Genomic DNA, 14,503 nt, shown 5'->3' with positions numbered 1-14,503 from the left:
CCACTTGTGTCGTCGTCCCTCCTTGGTGTCATGTGACTCGTTAGTGTTACAAGGTTTCAGGTGTGAATGAGGAGCAGGGCTGTTAAATACTCTGGATATTCAACATGGCGCCTCATGGCAAAGAACTCTCTGATCTGAAAAATGGAATTATTGCTCTTCATAAAGAAGGGTTAGGGTATAAGAAGATTGCTAACACTCTGAAACAGAGCTACAACACGGTGGCCAAGATCATACAGCGGTTTTCCAGGACAGGTTCCACTCTGAACAGGCCTCGCCAGGGTCGACCAGAGAAGTTGAGTCCATGTGCTCAGCGTCATATCCAGAGATTGGCTTCAAAAAATAGACAAATGAGTGCTACCTGCATTGCTGCAGAGGTTGAAGAGGTGGAGGGTCAGCCTGTCAGTGCTCAGACCATACGACGTACACTGCATCACATTGGTCTGCATGGCCGTCGTCCCAGAAGGAAGCCTCTTCTGAAGCTGATGCACAAGAATGCCCACAAACAGTTTGCTGAAGACAAGCAGTCCAAGAACATGGCTTACTGGAACCAAGTCCTGTGGTCTGATGAGACCAAGATAAACTGGTTTGGCTCAGATGGTGTCAAGCGTGTGTGGCAGCACCCTGGTGAAGAGTACAACCACCTACAGCCAAGCATGCTGGTGGTAGCGTCATGGTATGGGGTGCCGGCACAGTACAAACATGTACTGTGACATTCTGAAGCAGAGCATGATCCCCTCCCTTCAGAAACTGGGCCGCAGGGCAGTTTACCAACACGATAATGACCCCAAACACACCTCCAACATGACAACTGCCTTGCTGAGGAAGCTGAAGGTGAAGGTGATGGACTGGCCAGGGTTAGGGTTAGGGCTATGTCTCCAGACCTAAACCCAATTGAGCACCTGTGGGGCACCCTCAAGGGGAAGGTGGAGGAGTGGAAGGTGTCTAACATCCACCAGCTCCATGAGGTCCTGATGGAGGAGTGGAAGGTGTCTAACATCCACCAGCTCCATGAGGCCATGATGGAGGAGTGGAAGAGGATTCCAGCAGCAACCTGTGCAGCTCTGGTGAACTCCATGTCCAAGAGGGTTAAGGCAGTGCTAGATAATAATGGTGGTCACACAAAATATTGACAGTTTGGGCACAATTTGGACATGTTCACTGTGAGCTGTACTCACTTGTGTTGCCAGCTGTTAGACATTAATGTGTGTTGGATTATTTTCTATAAGCTATAGAAGCTGTACACTCACTACTTTAACTTATATCAAAGGTTCATTTCTATAATGTTGACCCAAGAAAAGATAAAATATTAGCAAAAAAGTGAGGGGTGTACTCACTTTTGTGAGATACGGTAAATACACACACTCACTCCTGACATCCCTCCAGCTGCTGATGACATCACTTCCTGCCGCAGGTTCAGTGACCTCTTCGCTCTGGCGGAGGAATACGAGGATTCTCAGTCGAAGCCTCTGAAGTCTCGTCGCAAAGCTCCGGCCACGTCGCCTCGCTCACGCAAAGGAGCCGCCCCCCCCACCAACAACGACGAGGAGAGCGGCTCCAGCAGCGCCTCGGTACGCTCACACACACACACACACACACACACACACACACACACACACACACACTGTTACACTCATGTTTGACTTCTACCAGCTGCAGCACTTAAAGGACCTTCCTGTCGTCCTTTAGTCAAGGAAGGAAGGAAACAAGGGAGGGAGGAAGGAAGGAAGGAATGGAGGAAGGAAGGGAAGAGGAAGGAAGGAAAGGAAAGGAGGGACGGAAGAAGGAAGGAAGGAAGGAAGGAAAAGGGGGAAAGGGAGGGAGGAAGGAAGGAAGGAAGGTAATGGGGAGGAAAGAAAGAGAGGAAGGAAGGACAGGAGAAAGGAAGGGAGGAAGGAAGACCCTGTAAAGTGAATTCAGACACTACTACTACTACAGTCTACAGTTAGCCGCCGAGCTAGCAGCTGAGTTAGCAGCTGAGCTAGCAGCAGAAAGCTCTCAGACGTAGCGTCCATGTTTCTGGTAGAGGTGGTGACTTTGATTGACAGGTGACACTTGGTAGGGGGCGGGGCTTCGGAGGCTGATTTTTACACAACTTTGAAGCCTAATTTCATATATTTGGTGATTTTTTTTTAATGATTCAAATTTGGCAGGGTGGTTAACAACACACTTTTCTGTGGTATGTCAAACTCACAACACATATTTATTCTCACTTTACACAGACTTTAAACTTTAATGTGAAGGAAGGAGGAAGATGATATTTTGCAGCTAATCAATAAATCGTGTGTGTCTCTGTCTGTGTGTGTCTGTGTCTGTGTCTGTGTGTGTGTCTGTGTGTCTGTGTGTTTCTGTGTGTGTGTGTGTTTCTGTGTGTGTGTGTGTGTGTGTGTGTGTCTGTGTGTGTCTGTGTGTGTCTGTGTGTGTCTGTGTGTCTGTGTGTCTGTGTGTGTCTTTGTGTGTGTCTGTGTCTGTGTGTGTGTGTGTGTGTGTCTGTGTCTGTGTGTTTCTGTGTGTGTGTGTGTGTGTGTGTGTGTGTGTGTCTGTGTCTGTGTGTTTCTGTGTGTGTGTGTGTTTCTGTGTGTGTGTGTGTGTGTGTGTGTGTGTGTGTGTGTGTGTGTGTGTGTGTGTGTGTGTGTGTGTCTTTGTGTGTGTCTGTGTGTGTGTGTGTGTGTGTGTGTGTGTGTGTTTCTGTGTTTCTGTGTGTGTGTGTGTCTGTGTGTCTGTGTGTGTGTGTGTGTGTGTGTGTGTTTCAGGAGGAGGAAGACTCGAAGCCCAAAGCTCCTAAGAGGAAGAGGAAAGGCTCGTCGGCCGTCGGCTCCGACAGCGACTGACGGACTCCGACCTCCTGACCAATCACACGCCAGCTGCCAGAGACACCGTCAGCCAACCAGCAGCTCCGACTGACTGACCGCTGCGAGAGGCCCCGCCCCCCTCCTCCTCACCCCCCCCCCCCCCCCCTCCTCCAATGACACGCACTGAAGCGGCGGGAGGGGCGGGGCTCCGAGGCGCAGCAGCAGACTTTTTTTTAAATCCATGAGGGGAAACGGACTTTATGACGTAATGAGACTGATCATGTTTCCATGGAGACGACCCGCCAAACTCGGCAGGTCAAAGGTCAACCGTGTGGCTGAATTTCCCACGATGCACTGTGAGGAGAAAACCACGAACTCTGGGAACCAAAAGACTGATTTTAACACAGGGAACATGATGATGATGATGATGATGATGAATAATGATGAAGATGAGTGCGGTTGTTTGTGGGTACTTTTGTCTTTTTTTTCGGTTCTTTCCCTTTTTTCTTTTTTTTTTTTTTTTGAATTTGAGGGAGGAGGGGAGGGAGGGAGGGAAAGTGGGGGGGAGGGCGGGGTGGATTTGGACTCTTATTGTGGAGGATCGTGACTTCCTGCTGTTTTTAGCAGCTCCTTCCTGTTTGTCTCACTGCAGTAAAAGCTCATCTGTTGTGAACATTATGTTGATAAATTCATATAAAACTGGTTCAGGGTGTCAGTCTGTTCCTGGTGGGGGGGATCATCTAGAGCGGGGCGGGGGGGGGTTCATCTAGAGCGGGGGGGGGGTCATCTAGAGCGGGGCGGGGGGGGTTCATCTAGAGCGGGGGGGGGGGTCATCTAGAGCGGGGGGGCGGGTGTATTCATCTAGAGCAGGGGGGTCAAACATGCGGCCCGTGGGCCTGAACCGGCCCGCCAAGGGGTCCAATCTGGCCCACTTTCATTCCCTTCTGCCTTCCTTCCTTCCTTCCTTCTTGTCTTCTTTTCCTTCTGTCCGTCCATCTGTCCTTCCTTCCTTCCTTCCTTCCTTCCATCTGTCTTTCTTCCATCTTTCCTTCCTGTTTTGTTTTCCTTCTGTCCTTCCATCTGTCCTTCCTTCCTTCCTTCTTGTCTTCTTTTCCTTCTGTCCTTCATTCCTTCCTTCCTTCCTTCCTTATTGTCTTCTCTTCCTTCCATCTGTCTTTCTTCCATCTTTCCTTCCTGTCTTCTTTTCCTTCTGTCCTTCCTTCCTTCCTTCCATCTGTCCTTCCTTCCTTCCTTCTTGTTTATGATCCGGCCCTTTAATGAAGATGAGTTTGACTCCTCTGATCTAGAGAATCTGAGTATTTTTTATTATTAATTCATCTTTTATATGAACACATTTTAACAATAAAATCAACATTTCCTAAAAAAATTTAAAAAAAACAATAACATCAACATTAAGTCAATGAATAAAATAAGTTAAAAAATAGAAATAAGATAATTTTAGTGTAAAAGGTTTTGAAAGGTTGTGAATTTGAACTTTTATCAAACATGAAAGAGTTCCTTCTCTGTGTAGAGGAGCTGAGTGACAGGAAGTAGCTTTCCCACCAAACACTTCCTGCTCTACTCGACTCCACCTGGTACCAAAACCCAGTCTAGTCTAGTCCAGTAGAGCTACAGATGTTTAATGGAGAAAGATCTTTATTAGTATAGTCCCACTGTACAGGCCCACTGTCCTTCCTGTGTTCTTTTCCTTTCTTCCATCTGTCCTTCCATCCTTTTTTCTTCCCTAAATTCCTTTTTTCCTTTCTTTGTCCCTTCCTTCCTTTTGTCCTTCCTTCCTTCTGTCTTTCCTACCTTTCTTCCCTTCTTATTTCCTTCCTTCCTTCCCTCCATCTTTTTAATGATCCGGCCCACATGAGACCAGATTGTTCTGTATGTGACTCTTGAATGAAGATGAGTTTGACTGCTCTGGTCTGAAGGTTTGATGTGTTCGGGCTCTGTTGCTTTAGTCTGATGTGTAATCATCAGACTGATTGATCTCAGCTGCTCATCATCTTATAAACCAGCAGCTGAGCTTCATGGATCCGGTTCCTCTCGGTGCTTCATCAGGACTCTCTGGATCCAGAAACTAAAGTTGGTAAAACTGATCTTTGTCTCTTCATGTAATCCTTCTAAACTTCTCCTGACTCTAGATGTTGATTCAGAGTCCATTGATCAGCTGTTCCGGAGCTTTCAACCCTTCAGCTGATCAATGACTCTGATGTTCACTGTCTCTGGTCTCTGTTCTCTGCAGGATCATGTCTGCTGTTAAATCCGGTTCTCGTCTTCGGAGTCTGCTGCTGACTCCTGACCGGATCCCGAGCTTCATCATCCCGTCTCCCGGTTCCCGCCTCTTTCCCTCTCCGCGGCTCCACCGGGGTTCCGCGGACATGACCAGGCTGCTATCCGACCCTGATGACAGTCCATCCGGGAGTCCTGAGACCCGGCTCAGCCCCGTGGCCTCGCCCCGGTCCCCGTCGCGGACCCCATCGCGGACCCCGTCCCGGTTCCTGCTCCGGCTACCGCCGCGGGCCAGAGCTCCGGTAGAGCACGCGGACACCGACCTGACGACACGCGCGGCCATGTCGCTGTCGCATGTGGGGAAGGTGACCACGAGCTACGGGTTCCGTGCCGTGCTGGCCGCGAGCCCGTGCACGCGCCGGAGAGAGTCGCTGTTTCACCAGAACAAACCGGTAACCGTGACCGTCACAGAGCCGGATCAGCAGGACCAGGACCTACCGGACGCTGCAGACCTACCGGACCCAGCGGACCCCCCCGCACCGGGCTCCGGGGCTCGCAGGTCCCGGTTCCCGCGCACCGTTAAAGCTCTCGGTCAGCAGATGATGAAGGAGCTGAAGAAACCCGCCACGGCTCTGAAGGCGCTAAGTCCCGCCACGAGGAGGACGGACACCTGATGACGTCACTGACAGACACCTGTTGACGTCATTAACTATTAAACAGTTTTAATAATATCTTTAATAATAAAACATTTTAAAATGTGCTTCGCGTGTTTCTGGATCTGATTTTAAATCTCCCGCGATAATAACACATGACGTCATCCACAGCAGTGGCGGGTAAAGAGCTGGAACACGTGGATGGGCCTTTTATTAAAGTCTATCACTCACAGAGCTCCAGGAGACATTTGTTTTAATGTTCTCTGATAAATCCAGACTGAGGTGGGAACTAATAACATTAGATTATCCTCGTGTTTAAAATGAAAGTTAAAATATTTATATTTACATGAGCAAACAAAACAATAGGCCTACATAACTCAGTCTGTTTTGGGGAGATCTCATGCTGGTTTATTTGAATGCACCATAGATATTAATTTATAAACACATTAAAACACATATTACACCTGAACCAGTGAGTCAGGTTCATGGTCCAGTAATGATTGAACTGAACTGGATCAGTATATAAACTGTGTGTGTCTAACATTAAACCACAGCTCAATGAAAGCTGCTCTGTGGCTTCAACATCAGCTGCTGTCAGTCTGGTCTGTGAACACTGAGACATCACAGTGTGTCCAGACTTCATGTGTTCATAAAAGATTAAGTGATTCAGGTTTGATTGCGTTACACTCAAATGTAAGTACATGCTTCTAATTAGTCATAGTGTACTTACATTTTAGAAATACACATTTTAGGTAACTTCACTTAAAATACTGAGAGTAGCCTAACTGTGCAAAGCATTTGATATTACACATTATTTTAAGTTAAATAAACTCATTAGTATTTCCTGTATTTAACTTGAATTCACTCAAGTTTTCAGGACACATTTTTTAGGGCTCCACAAATTCTTAAACTAAATTCAGTTTATCCAGGCTGATGAAATACTTCTGATCAACACATTCAATCAGCAGGTTTCTTTCTTCTTTACAGCATTAACGGCTCATTAATAGTCTAGATTTATTATCTGCAGACAGCAAGATGACGTTATAGTCTCACATTATTATCTTTATAGGAAGTTAATGTTCAGAGTCATAGTTCAGTTAAATGAATCAATAAATGAAGTGATGATGTCATTAGCTCAGTCTAAACACACAGTGACACAAAATATTCTGTTTTAATCCTGTTTATATATTTATACTGTCTTATTCTCATATTATCTTATGTTTTATTTATCTTATTATGTTTTTTCTTTGATGTGGATCTGCGGATGTGTCCATAAATAAAGTTTCATTCATTACAGTTACAGTTTGTACATGAGTTATTTTAGTTATAATTCAAATTAAAAGCACAACAACGCAACGTTCCCGCCGCAGAGCTGCTACGTCACAGCTACGTCGTGACGCAACCGCACGGAAATGTAGTTTTTCTGAGGCGGAAGTTTGTCGCTGTTGTGGCGGGTAAGTCTGTTGCTGCTATAACGGAGCTTCTAACGGAGAAAGCTTTATTAAACTCACCGGTACCGGTACCAAGCTGGTAGTGTAGAACCGGAGTGTTGCTGACCGACACCGGGGATAGATGCAACCGGGAGGATACCGGCTGTCTGCGCCGGTTCATCATGCTAACCGGAGCTAGCTGGTAGCATGCTAACCGATAACTGTAGTCTGAGCTGCCGGTGAAGAGCTAACTGAAGCTAACTGAAGCTGATGCTAATTGAAACTAATGTTAACTGAATCTAACCGAAGCTACAGAAGCTAACAGAAGCTAAGTGCTAACTGACAGCTGACTGACACACCGGACACTTACCGGGTGAATATCACGTTAATCTCCCAATTTTAACGTTTAAAAAAAAATCAGACTAAGACTGAACGTTTGAAATATTGTTATAAATCATTTTAATAACGTGAATATTGTTTCTGGTATTTAAAAAACAGCTAATTATTGAGCTTTAATCGCACTTGTCTCACCTGTTACCATGACTACCAAACATCAGCAAACTTTATTTCACTGCAGGAATAAACAGATTAAAGAAGAGATTAAATGCAGTGATGTGTGATAGTTGTGGATGTTAAGAGATAACTAACTACTTAATTTATTAATATTATTATTATTTAATTTGGCAGTTTAATAATGACTGAAGAAGCACTATGAATAAACCCACATGGAGCTATAAATATTCACGTTTTCTGTAATAGAGTTTCATATATCTGAGATTTATTTTATATTTATTATTTTATAGTGTTTGCAGACATGAGGCAAAGATCATGTAGAGGCTCACTAGTCCTCTGTCAAAGATTATGTTCATGTTTTCAGCTCGAAAGTTCCTTCCTTCCTTCCTTCCTTCCTCCCTCCCTTCCTTCCTTCCTTCCTTCCTTCCTCCCTTCCTTCATTAAACATGTTAATTATGAATCTTTAACTCTTTGTTTCAGAGGTCATGCTTCTCCACAATGAACTCGGTCCGCAAACGCCTCAAACTTGCCAGATCGCAAACTGTTGCCCCCGGCGACCCTGGGACCCGGAGTGTCCGAACGCCACGCTGCAGCCCCCACACCGTCTCCCATGATGCTTTGCTGCTGCCCCCACCTGCAGCTCCCGCAGGAAGTGGAGGGGAGGAGGAGGAAGAGGAGGAGGAGGGTTACCTGCTGGTGGAGGAAGATACTACTGACTCCAGCCTCATCATCACCATGGGTAACACACACACACACACACACACACTGTAACACACACACACACACACATACTCTGTAACACACACACACACATACACACACACACACTCTGTAACACACACACACACACACATACTCTAACACACACACACACACACACACATACTCTGTAACACACACACACACATACTCTGTCACACACACACACATACTCTGTAACACACACACACACACTCTAACACACATACACACACACACACTGTAACACACACTCTGTAACACACACACACACACACTCAGAGGACAGTCAGGTGGAGCTGAGTGTGTGTTTGTGTCTCAGAGGACAGTCAGGTGGAGCTGAGTGTGTGTTTGTGTCTCAGAGGACAGTCAGGTGGAGCTGAAGGCGGCGAGGAGGAGAGCGGTGAGGAAGAGGAAGAGGAAGCTGACTGAGGAAGAGAAGGAGCAGAGGGGCGGGGCTTCAGAGAGCGAGGAGGAGGAGGCGGGGGTCGATGTGGAGATTGACAGGCAGCTGGACCAATCACTGGAGACCAAGTCCAAACAGCACAACCTGACCACCGTCAACGTGAAGAACATCATCCATGTCAGTCACGCCGTTACCCAGCATGCATTTCACCTCATTTAACCCTCCGTATCCACCTCCCGGGTCAAATTGACCCGTCTGTTTTGACTGTTCCTTCCTTCCTCCCTTCCTTCCATCTGTCCTTCCTCTCTCCTTCTCTCTTTCTTTCCTTCTTCTCTCTTTCCTTCCTTCCTTCTGTCCTTCCTTCCTCCCCACCTTCCTCTCTTTCTTCTTCTCTCTTTCCTCCCTTTCTTCTTTCCTTCTTTCCTCCCTCCCTCCTACCTTCTTTCCTTCCTTCCTTCTTTCCTTCCTCCCTCCTACCTTCTTTCCTTCCTCCCTCCTACCTTCTTTCCTCCCTTCCTCCTACCTTCCTTCCTTACTTACTTCTTTCCTCCGTCCTACCTTCCTCCCTTCCTTTCCTCCCTTTCTTCCTTCTGTCGTTCCTTCCTCTCTCTCTCCTTCCTTCCTTCCTCCCTGCCTTCTTTCCTTTGCTCCCTTCCTTCCTGCTTTCCTTCCCTCCTTCCTCCTTCCCTCCCTCCCTCCTTTCCTTCCTTCTTCCTCCCTCCCTTCCTTGACTCGAACACAACAGGAGGGTTAATATACCGATAGTGAATAAAATATGAATCATCTCGTCCTTACAGGAAGTCATCACCAACGAACACGTGGTGGCCATGATGAAAGCCGCCATCAACGAGACCGAAGCCGTCCCGCCGTTTGTGAGTGTCTTTGAGTCGCCGTCCAATCAGAGCAGAGCAGAGGGGCGGGGCTCTGTGATGTCACTGTCTGAGTTCACCTGCAGCTTCATGAACGTGTTTTTCTTTTTTTCTTCAGGAGCCGAAAATGACTCGATCCAAGTTCAAAGAGGTTGTGGAGAAAGGAGTGGTGAGACATCTACCTCTCTGTCTGTCTGTCTGTCTGTCTACCTGTCTGTCTGCCTGTCTGCCTGTCTGTCTGTCTGTCTGTCTACCTGTCTGTCTGTCTACCTGTCTGTCTGTCTGTCTGTCTGTCTGTCTGTCTGTCTGTCTGTCTACCTGTCTGTCTACCTGTCTGTCTGTCTGTCTGTCTGTCTACCTGTCTGTCTGCCTGTCTGTCTGCCTGTCTACCTGTCTGTCTACCTGTCTGTCTACCTGTCTGTCTGCCTGTCTGTCTGCCTGTCTGTCTGTCTGTCTGTCTGTCTGTCTGTCTGTCTGTCTGTCTTAGGGAAGTGCAAAAGAAATTCAGTTCTTGAAATTCAACGGCTTTTAAAATTCAAAGTCTTCAAATTTCAAATTCAAAAGCAGATGGCACAGATTTACTTCCATATTCATTTCTTTACACAAACTTAATTAAAAGAATAAATCTTACAGGCTTACATACCCCTAAAAATATATCAGTGTGGATTTTTTTCTCCCCGTTATAAATAACGCTGAGCAGCAAATTTAAAACAAACAAAAAACATCCACAGCAAAAAGGTCGAAGTTAGACTCTGAGAACAAGTATTCAGTTATTTGGTTTTAATGACACATCCCTAGTCTCTCTCTGTCTGTCTCTCATCTTGTATATTTCCTGTCAGGTGATTCCAGCCTGGAACATTTCTCCCATCAAGAAAACCAGCGACATCAACAAGGTAAAAGTTCACTCAGTTTAATCCAAACTTTTAAATGAAGTTTTAAAAAACATTTTGTGTGTGTTTCGGTTTTAAACATGTTCAGTCGTTGGACACTAAAGCTCCCATTAAACTGAGAAACATGTAATTTAAGACGTGGGACACAGTTAGAAACATCATCAGCTTTCTTTCCCTTCAGGCTCCTCAGTTTGTCGACATCCCTCTGGCTGAGGAAGACTCCTCCGATGAAGAGTACCGTCCCGATGAGGAAGAGGAGGACGAGACGGCTGAAGATGTGAGGCTCTGCTCTGATTGGCTGCCTTCAGGTTTCAGTCTGATGATTTACTGGATTATTCATTGGTGGGTGTGTTGTAGACGTTCCAGGAGAGCGACATGGAGAGCACGGCGTCGTCTCCCAGAGGAAGCCGACTGAACAGAGTGGACGAGGACAGCTGCAGCCCCTGGCAGGTAGGTGTGGTCTTAAATAAGGAGTTCATAAAACAGAAAACTGAAGCGAACCCTTGAAAGTCTCCCTTCTTTGGGCAGAAGGAGCTGAAGATGATTTGTAGTTAGAATATTAAACTTTGTTCTTAGCTTTTGTCCTGAATGTTCGTCTCTGTACAGAAGCTCTAAAGCCCGTCAAATCATAATCACATGACCACACATAGTTTTATCCATGGACATAAAGATCATTTCTTCTCTCTCAGACTTCTCGTAGCAGATCCAGGCGTTTGAGGGCGGGGTCTGTCTCAATGGGCCCTCCTCCACCTCCCAAAGCCCTGCCTCCCCGAGCAGTACCTGACAGCACCTTCCTGGAGAAGCTTCATGCTGTGGAGGAGGAGCTGGCTGTGTGTATGGAGCCCTACCAGGTACCACTGAAATACACAACAACAACTCACACCGGACCAGGTGTTAAAAAGTAGAACTACTTATTAGACCTTTAGGACCAGTCGGTAGACCTTTAAGATCAGTTGTTAGACCTCTAGGACCAGTCGGTAGACCTTTAGGACCAGTCGGTAGACCGTTAGGACCAGTTGTTAAACCTTTAGGACCAGTCGGTAGACCTCTAGGACCAGTCGATAGACCTTTAGGACCAGTCGGTAGACCTTTAGGACCAGTCGGTAGACCTTTAGGACCAGTCGTTAGACCTCTAGGACCAGTTGGTAGACCTCTAGGACCAGTCGGTAGACCTCTAGGACCAGTCGTTAGACCTCTAGGACCAGTCGGTAGACCTCTAGGACCAGTCGTTAGACCTTTAGGACCAGTCGTTAGACCTTTAGGACCAGTCGGTAGACCTCTAGGACCAGTCGATAGACCTTTAGGACCAGTCGGTAGACCTCTAGGACCAGTTGGTAGACCTCTAGGACCAGTCGGTAGACCTTTAGGACCAGTTGTTAGACCTTTAGGACCAGTCGCTAGACCTTTAGGACCAGTTGGTAGACCTTTAGGACCAGTTGTTAAACCTTTAGGACCAGTTGGTAGACCTCTAGGACCAGTTGTTAAACCTTTAGGACCAGTCGTTAGACCTCTAGGACCAGTCGGTAGACCTTTAGGACCAGTCAGTAGACCTTTAGGACCAGTCGGTAGACCTTTAGGACCAGTTGGTAGACCTCTAGGACCAGTTGGTAGACCTTTAGGACCAGTCGGTAGACCTTTAGGACCAGTCGGTAGACCTTTAGGACCAGTTGTTAGACCTCTAGGACCAGTCGGTAGACCTCTAGGACCAGTTGTTAGACCTCTAGGACCAGTCAGTAGACCTTTAGGACCAGTCGGTAGACCTCTAGGACCAGTTGGTAGACCTTTAGGACCAGTCAGTAGACCTTTAGGACCAGTCGGTAGACCTCTAGGACCAGTCGGTAGACCTTTAGGACCAGTCGGTAGACCGTTAGGACCAGTTGTTAGACCTCTAGGACCAGTCGGTAGACCTCTAGGACCAGTTGTTAGACCTTTAGGACCAGTTGGTAGACCTTTAGGACCAGGCGGTAGACCTTTAGGACCAGTCGGTAGACCTCTAGGACCAGTTGTTAGACCTTTAGGACCAGTTGGTAGACCTCTAGGACCAGTCGGTAGACCTCTAGGACCAGTCGTTAGACCTTTAGGACCAGTCGTTAGACCTTTAGGACCAGTTGTTAGACCTTTAGGACCAGTTGTTAGACCTTTAGGACCAGTTGTTAGACCTTTAGGACCAGTCGGTAGACCTCTAGGACCAGTTGTTAGACCTTTAGGACCAGTTGGTAGACCTCTAGGACCAGTCGGTAGACCTCTAGGACCAGTCGTTAGACCTTTAGGACCAGTCGTTAGACCTTTAGGACCAGTTGTTAGACCTTTAGGACCAGTTGTTAGACCTTTAGGACCAGTTGTTAGACCTTTAGGACCAGTCGGTAGACCTCTAGGACCAGTTGTCGAAGCTGCACATCTGTGTGATAATTGAACAGTAGATTAAAAGTTTTATATCCTCAGTTTAGTAAATGTGTCTTCTGTCTCTGAGGGACTGGAAGTGAAGCAAAACTGGAATCAGAACCAGACCGGGTCGGAGGGCGAGGCCGGTCAGATGGCGTACCGGACTCGGTCGAAGCGTCCTCTACGCGACGTCCCGTTGGGCCAGCTGGAGGCGGAGCTCCGAGCTCCTGACATCACACCTGACATGTATGACTCCAGCTCCGCCCTCGAGGACAGGGAGTGGACTGATTGGCTGAGAGGCCTGATGACCACCGAGATGGAAAACGAAGGTTTGACTGGGCAGAGTGTGTGTGTGTGTGTGTGTGTGTGTGTGTGTGTGTGTGTGTATGCATGTATGTATATGTGAGTGTGCTTGTGTATCTGTGTGTGTTTCATGCAGTGTGTGTCTCTCTCTCTGTCAGAGGAGTGCGATGATGAAGATGATCCAGAGTACAACTTCCTGGCTGACGTCGATGAACCGGACCAGGAGGATTACCGTGACGACAAAGCTGTCCGCATCACCAGTCAGTACACACACACACACACACACACACACACACACACACACACACAAGCACGCACGCACACAGTTTTCAGTTGATTTATTGTTATCGAACCAAATCTGAGTTTCAGCTGTGATGGTCTTTGTCCTGCAGAGAAGGAGGTGAACGAACTGATGGAGGAGCTGTTTGAGACGGTGAGACATAAACGTGTTTGTATCCAGGAAGTAGTCTGGTCCCGGTAAAGATCTTTATATTATAGCTCACTGCAGTGGTGCTGAAACTTTTACATGTCAGGCCTCAAACATTCAAGTTGAAAGAAAGGGAGGAGGGAGGGAGGACAGAAGGAAGGGAGGGAGGACGGAAGGAAGGAAGGATGGACGGAAGGAAGGAATGAGGAAGGAAGGAAGGAGGGAGGGATGGAGGAAAAGAGGAAGGAAGGAAGGAGAGAAGGAAGGGATGAAGGAAAGGAGGAGGTGACGAAGGAAGGAAGGAAGGAAAGGAGTAAGGAGGGAGGGATGGAGGAAAAGAGGAAGGAAGGAAGGAAAGAAGGAAGGGATGAAAGAAAGGAGGAGGTGAGGAAGGAAGGAAGTGAGGAAGCAAGGAAAGAAATAAGGAAGGAAGGGTGCAAAGAAGGAACACTCAAAAGAGATGGGGTCAATTTGACCCGGGAGGACGAGAGGAGGGTTAATAGTATAAGAACACATTTAAAAAGGCAGAAAGTATGTCTTTGCTTTTCTTTTATCAGATGATTGATTATATTTTTATAATGTTTCTATGTTTATATTAGGGCTGTCAAACGATAATTTTTTTAATCGAGATTAATCGCAGAGTTTCCATAGTTAATCACGATTAATGGCGTTTTGAATTGCATGTTTAAAATCCTGTTATTTTCCATTTGAAGGCAGTTTTAAGCCCATAATGTAAAGCATTTCTTACCAGAGTATCTTAACTGGGAATCAATCACGGCTCTGCTGCGACTCCCACACTCCAAAATGGTCCTTTGGTGGAGCTGAGGCTGGCTTGGCTGCACCTGGGTGTTTAGCGTGGAGGTGC

At 46.9% G+C, this 14,503-nt stretch overlaps 2 protein-coding genes across 2 annotated transcripts in view; both read left to right on the top strand.

The window, feature by feature from the left end:
• The window catches only part of ints3 (integrator complex subunit 3), a 17,002-nt gene extending 13,701 nt beyond the window's left edge, over positions 1 to 3,301 (top strand). The window contains exons 23-26 of the mRNA XM_053334811.1: positions 166 to 662; positions 745 to 854; positions 1,412 to 1,568; positions 2,751 to 3,301. Coding sequence (XP_053190786.1) covers positions 166 to 662; positions 745 to 854; positions 1,412 to 1,568; positions 2,751 to 2,828 — 842 coding nt within the window. The 3' untranslated portion in view covers positions 2,829 to 3,301. The remainder of the gene's footprint in view (positions 1 to 165; positions 663 to 744; positions 855 to 1,411; positions 1,569 to 2,750) is intronic.
• A 3,854-nt stretch (positions 3,302 to 7,155) lies between these two features.
• LOC128374539 (GON-4-like protein) overlaps positions 7,156 to 14,503 on the top strand; it is a 15,358-nt gene continuing 8,010 nt past the window's right edge. The window contains exons 1-12 of the mRNA XM_053334810.1: positions 7,156 to 7,483; positions 8,104 to 8,362; positions 8,724 to 8,944; positions 9,565 to 9,639; positions 9,755 to 9,805; positions 10,476 to 10,529; positions 10,708 to 10,803; positions 10,884 to 10,976; positions 11,216 to 11,377; positions 12,997 to 13,237; positions 13,370 to 13,471; positions 13,604 to 13,644. Coding sequence (XP_053190785.1) covers positions 8,122 to 8,362; positions 8,724 to 8,944; positions 9,565 to 9,639; positions 9,755 to 9,805; positions 10,476 to 10,529; positions 10,708 to 10,803; positions 10,884 to 10,976; positions 11,216 to 11,377; positions 12,997 to 13,237; positions 13,370 to 13,471; positions 13,604 to 13,644 — 1,377 coding nt within the window. The 5' untranslated portion in view covers positions 7,156 to 7,483; positions 8,104 to 8,121. The remainder of the gene's footprint in view (positions 7,484 to 8,103; positions 8,363 to 8,723; positions 8,945 to 9,564; positions 9,640 to 9,754; positions 9,806 to 10,475; positions 10,530 to 10,707; positions 10,804 to 10,883; positions 10,977 to 11,215; positions 11,378 to 12,996; positions 13,238 to 13,369; positions 13,472 to 13,603; positions 13,645 to 14,503) is intronic.

Source organism: Scomber japonicus, chromosome 15, assembly GCF_027409825.1.
Source record: "Scomber japonicus isolate fScoJap1 chromosome 15, fScoJap1.pri, whole genome shotgun sequence".
Classification (NCBI taxonomy): Eukaryota; Metazoa; Chordata; class Actinopteri; order Scombriformes; family Scombridae; genus Scomber; species Scomber japonicus.
The sequence above is the reverse complement of the archived record's forward strand: the minus strand, read 5'-3'. Positions and strand labels throughout refer to the sequence as shown.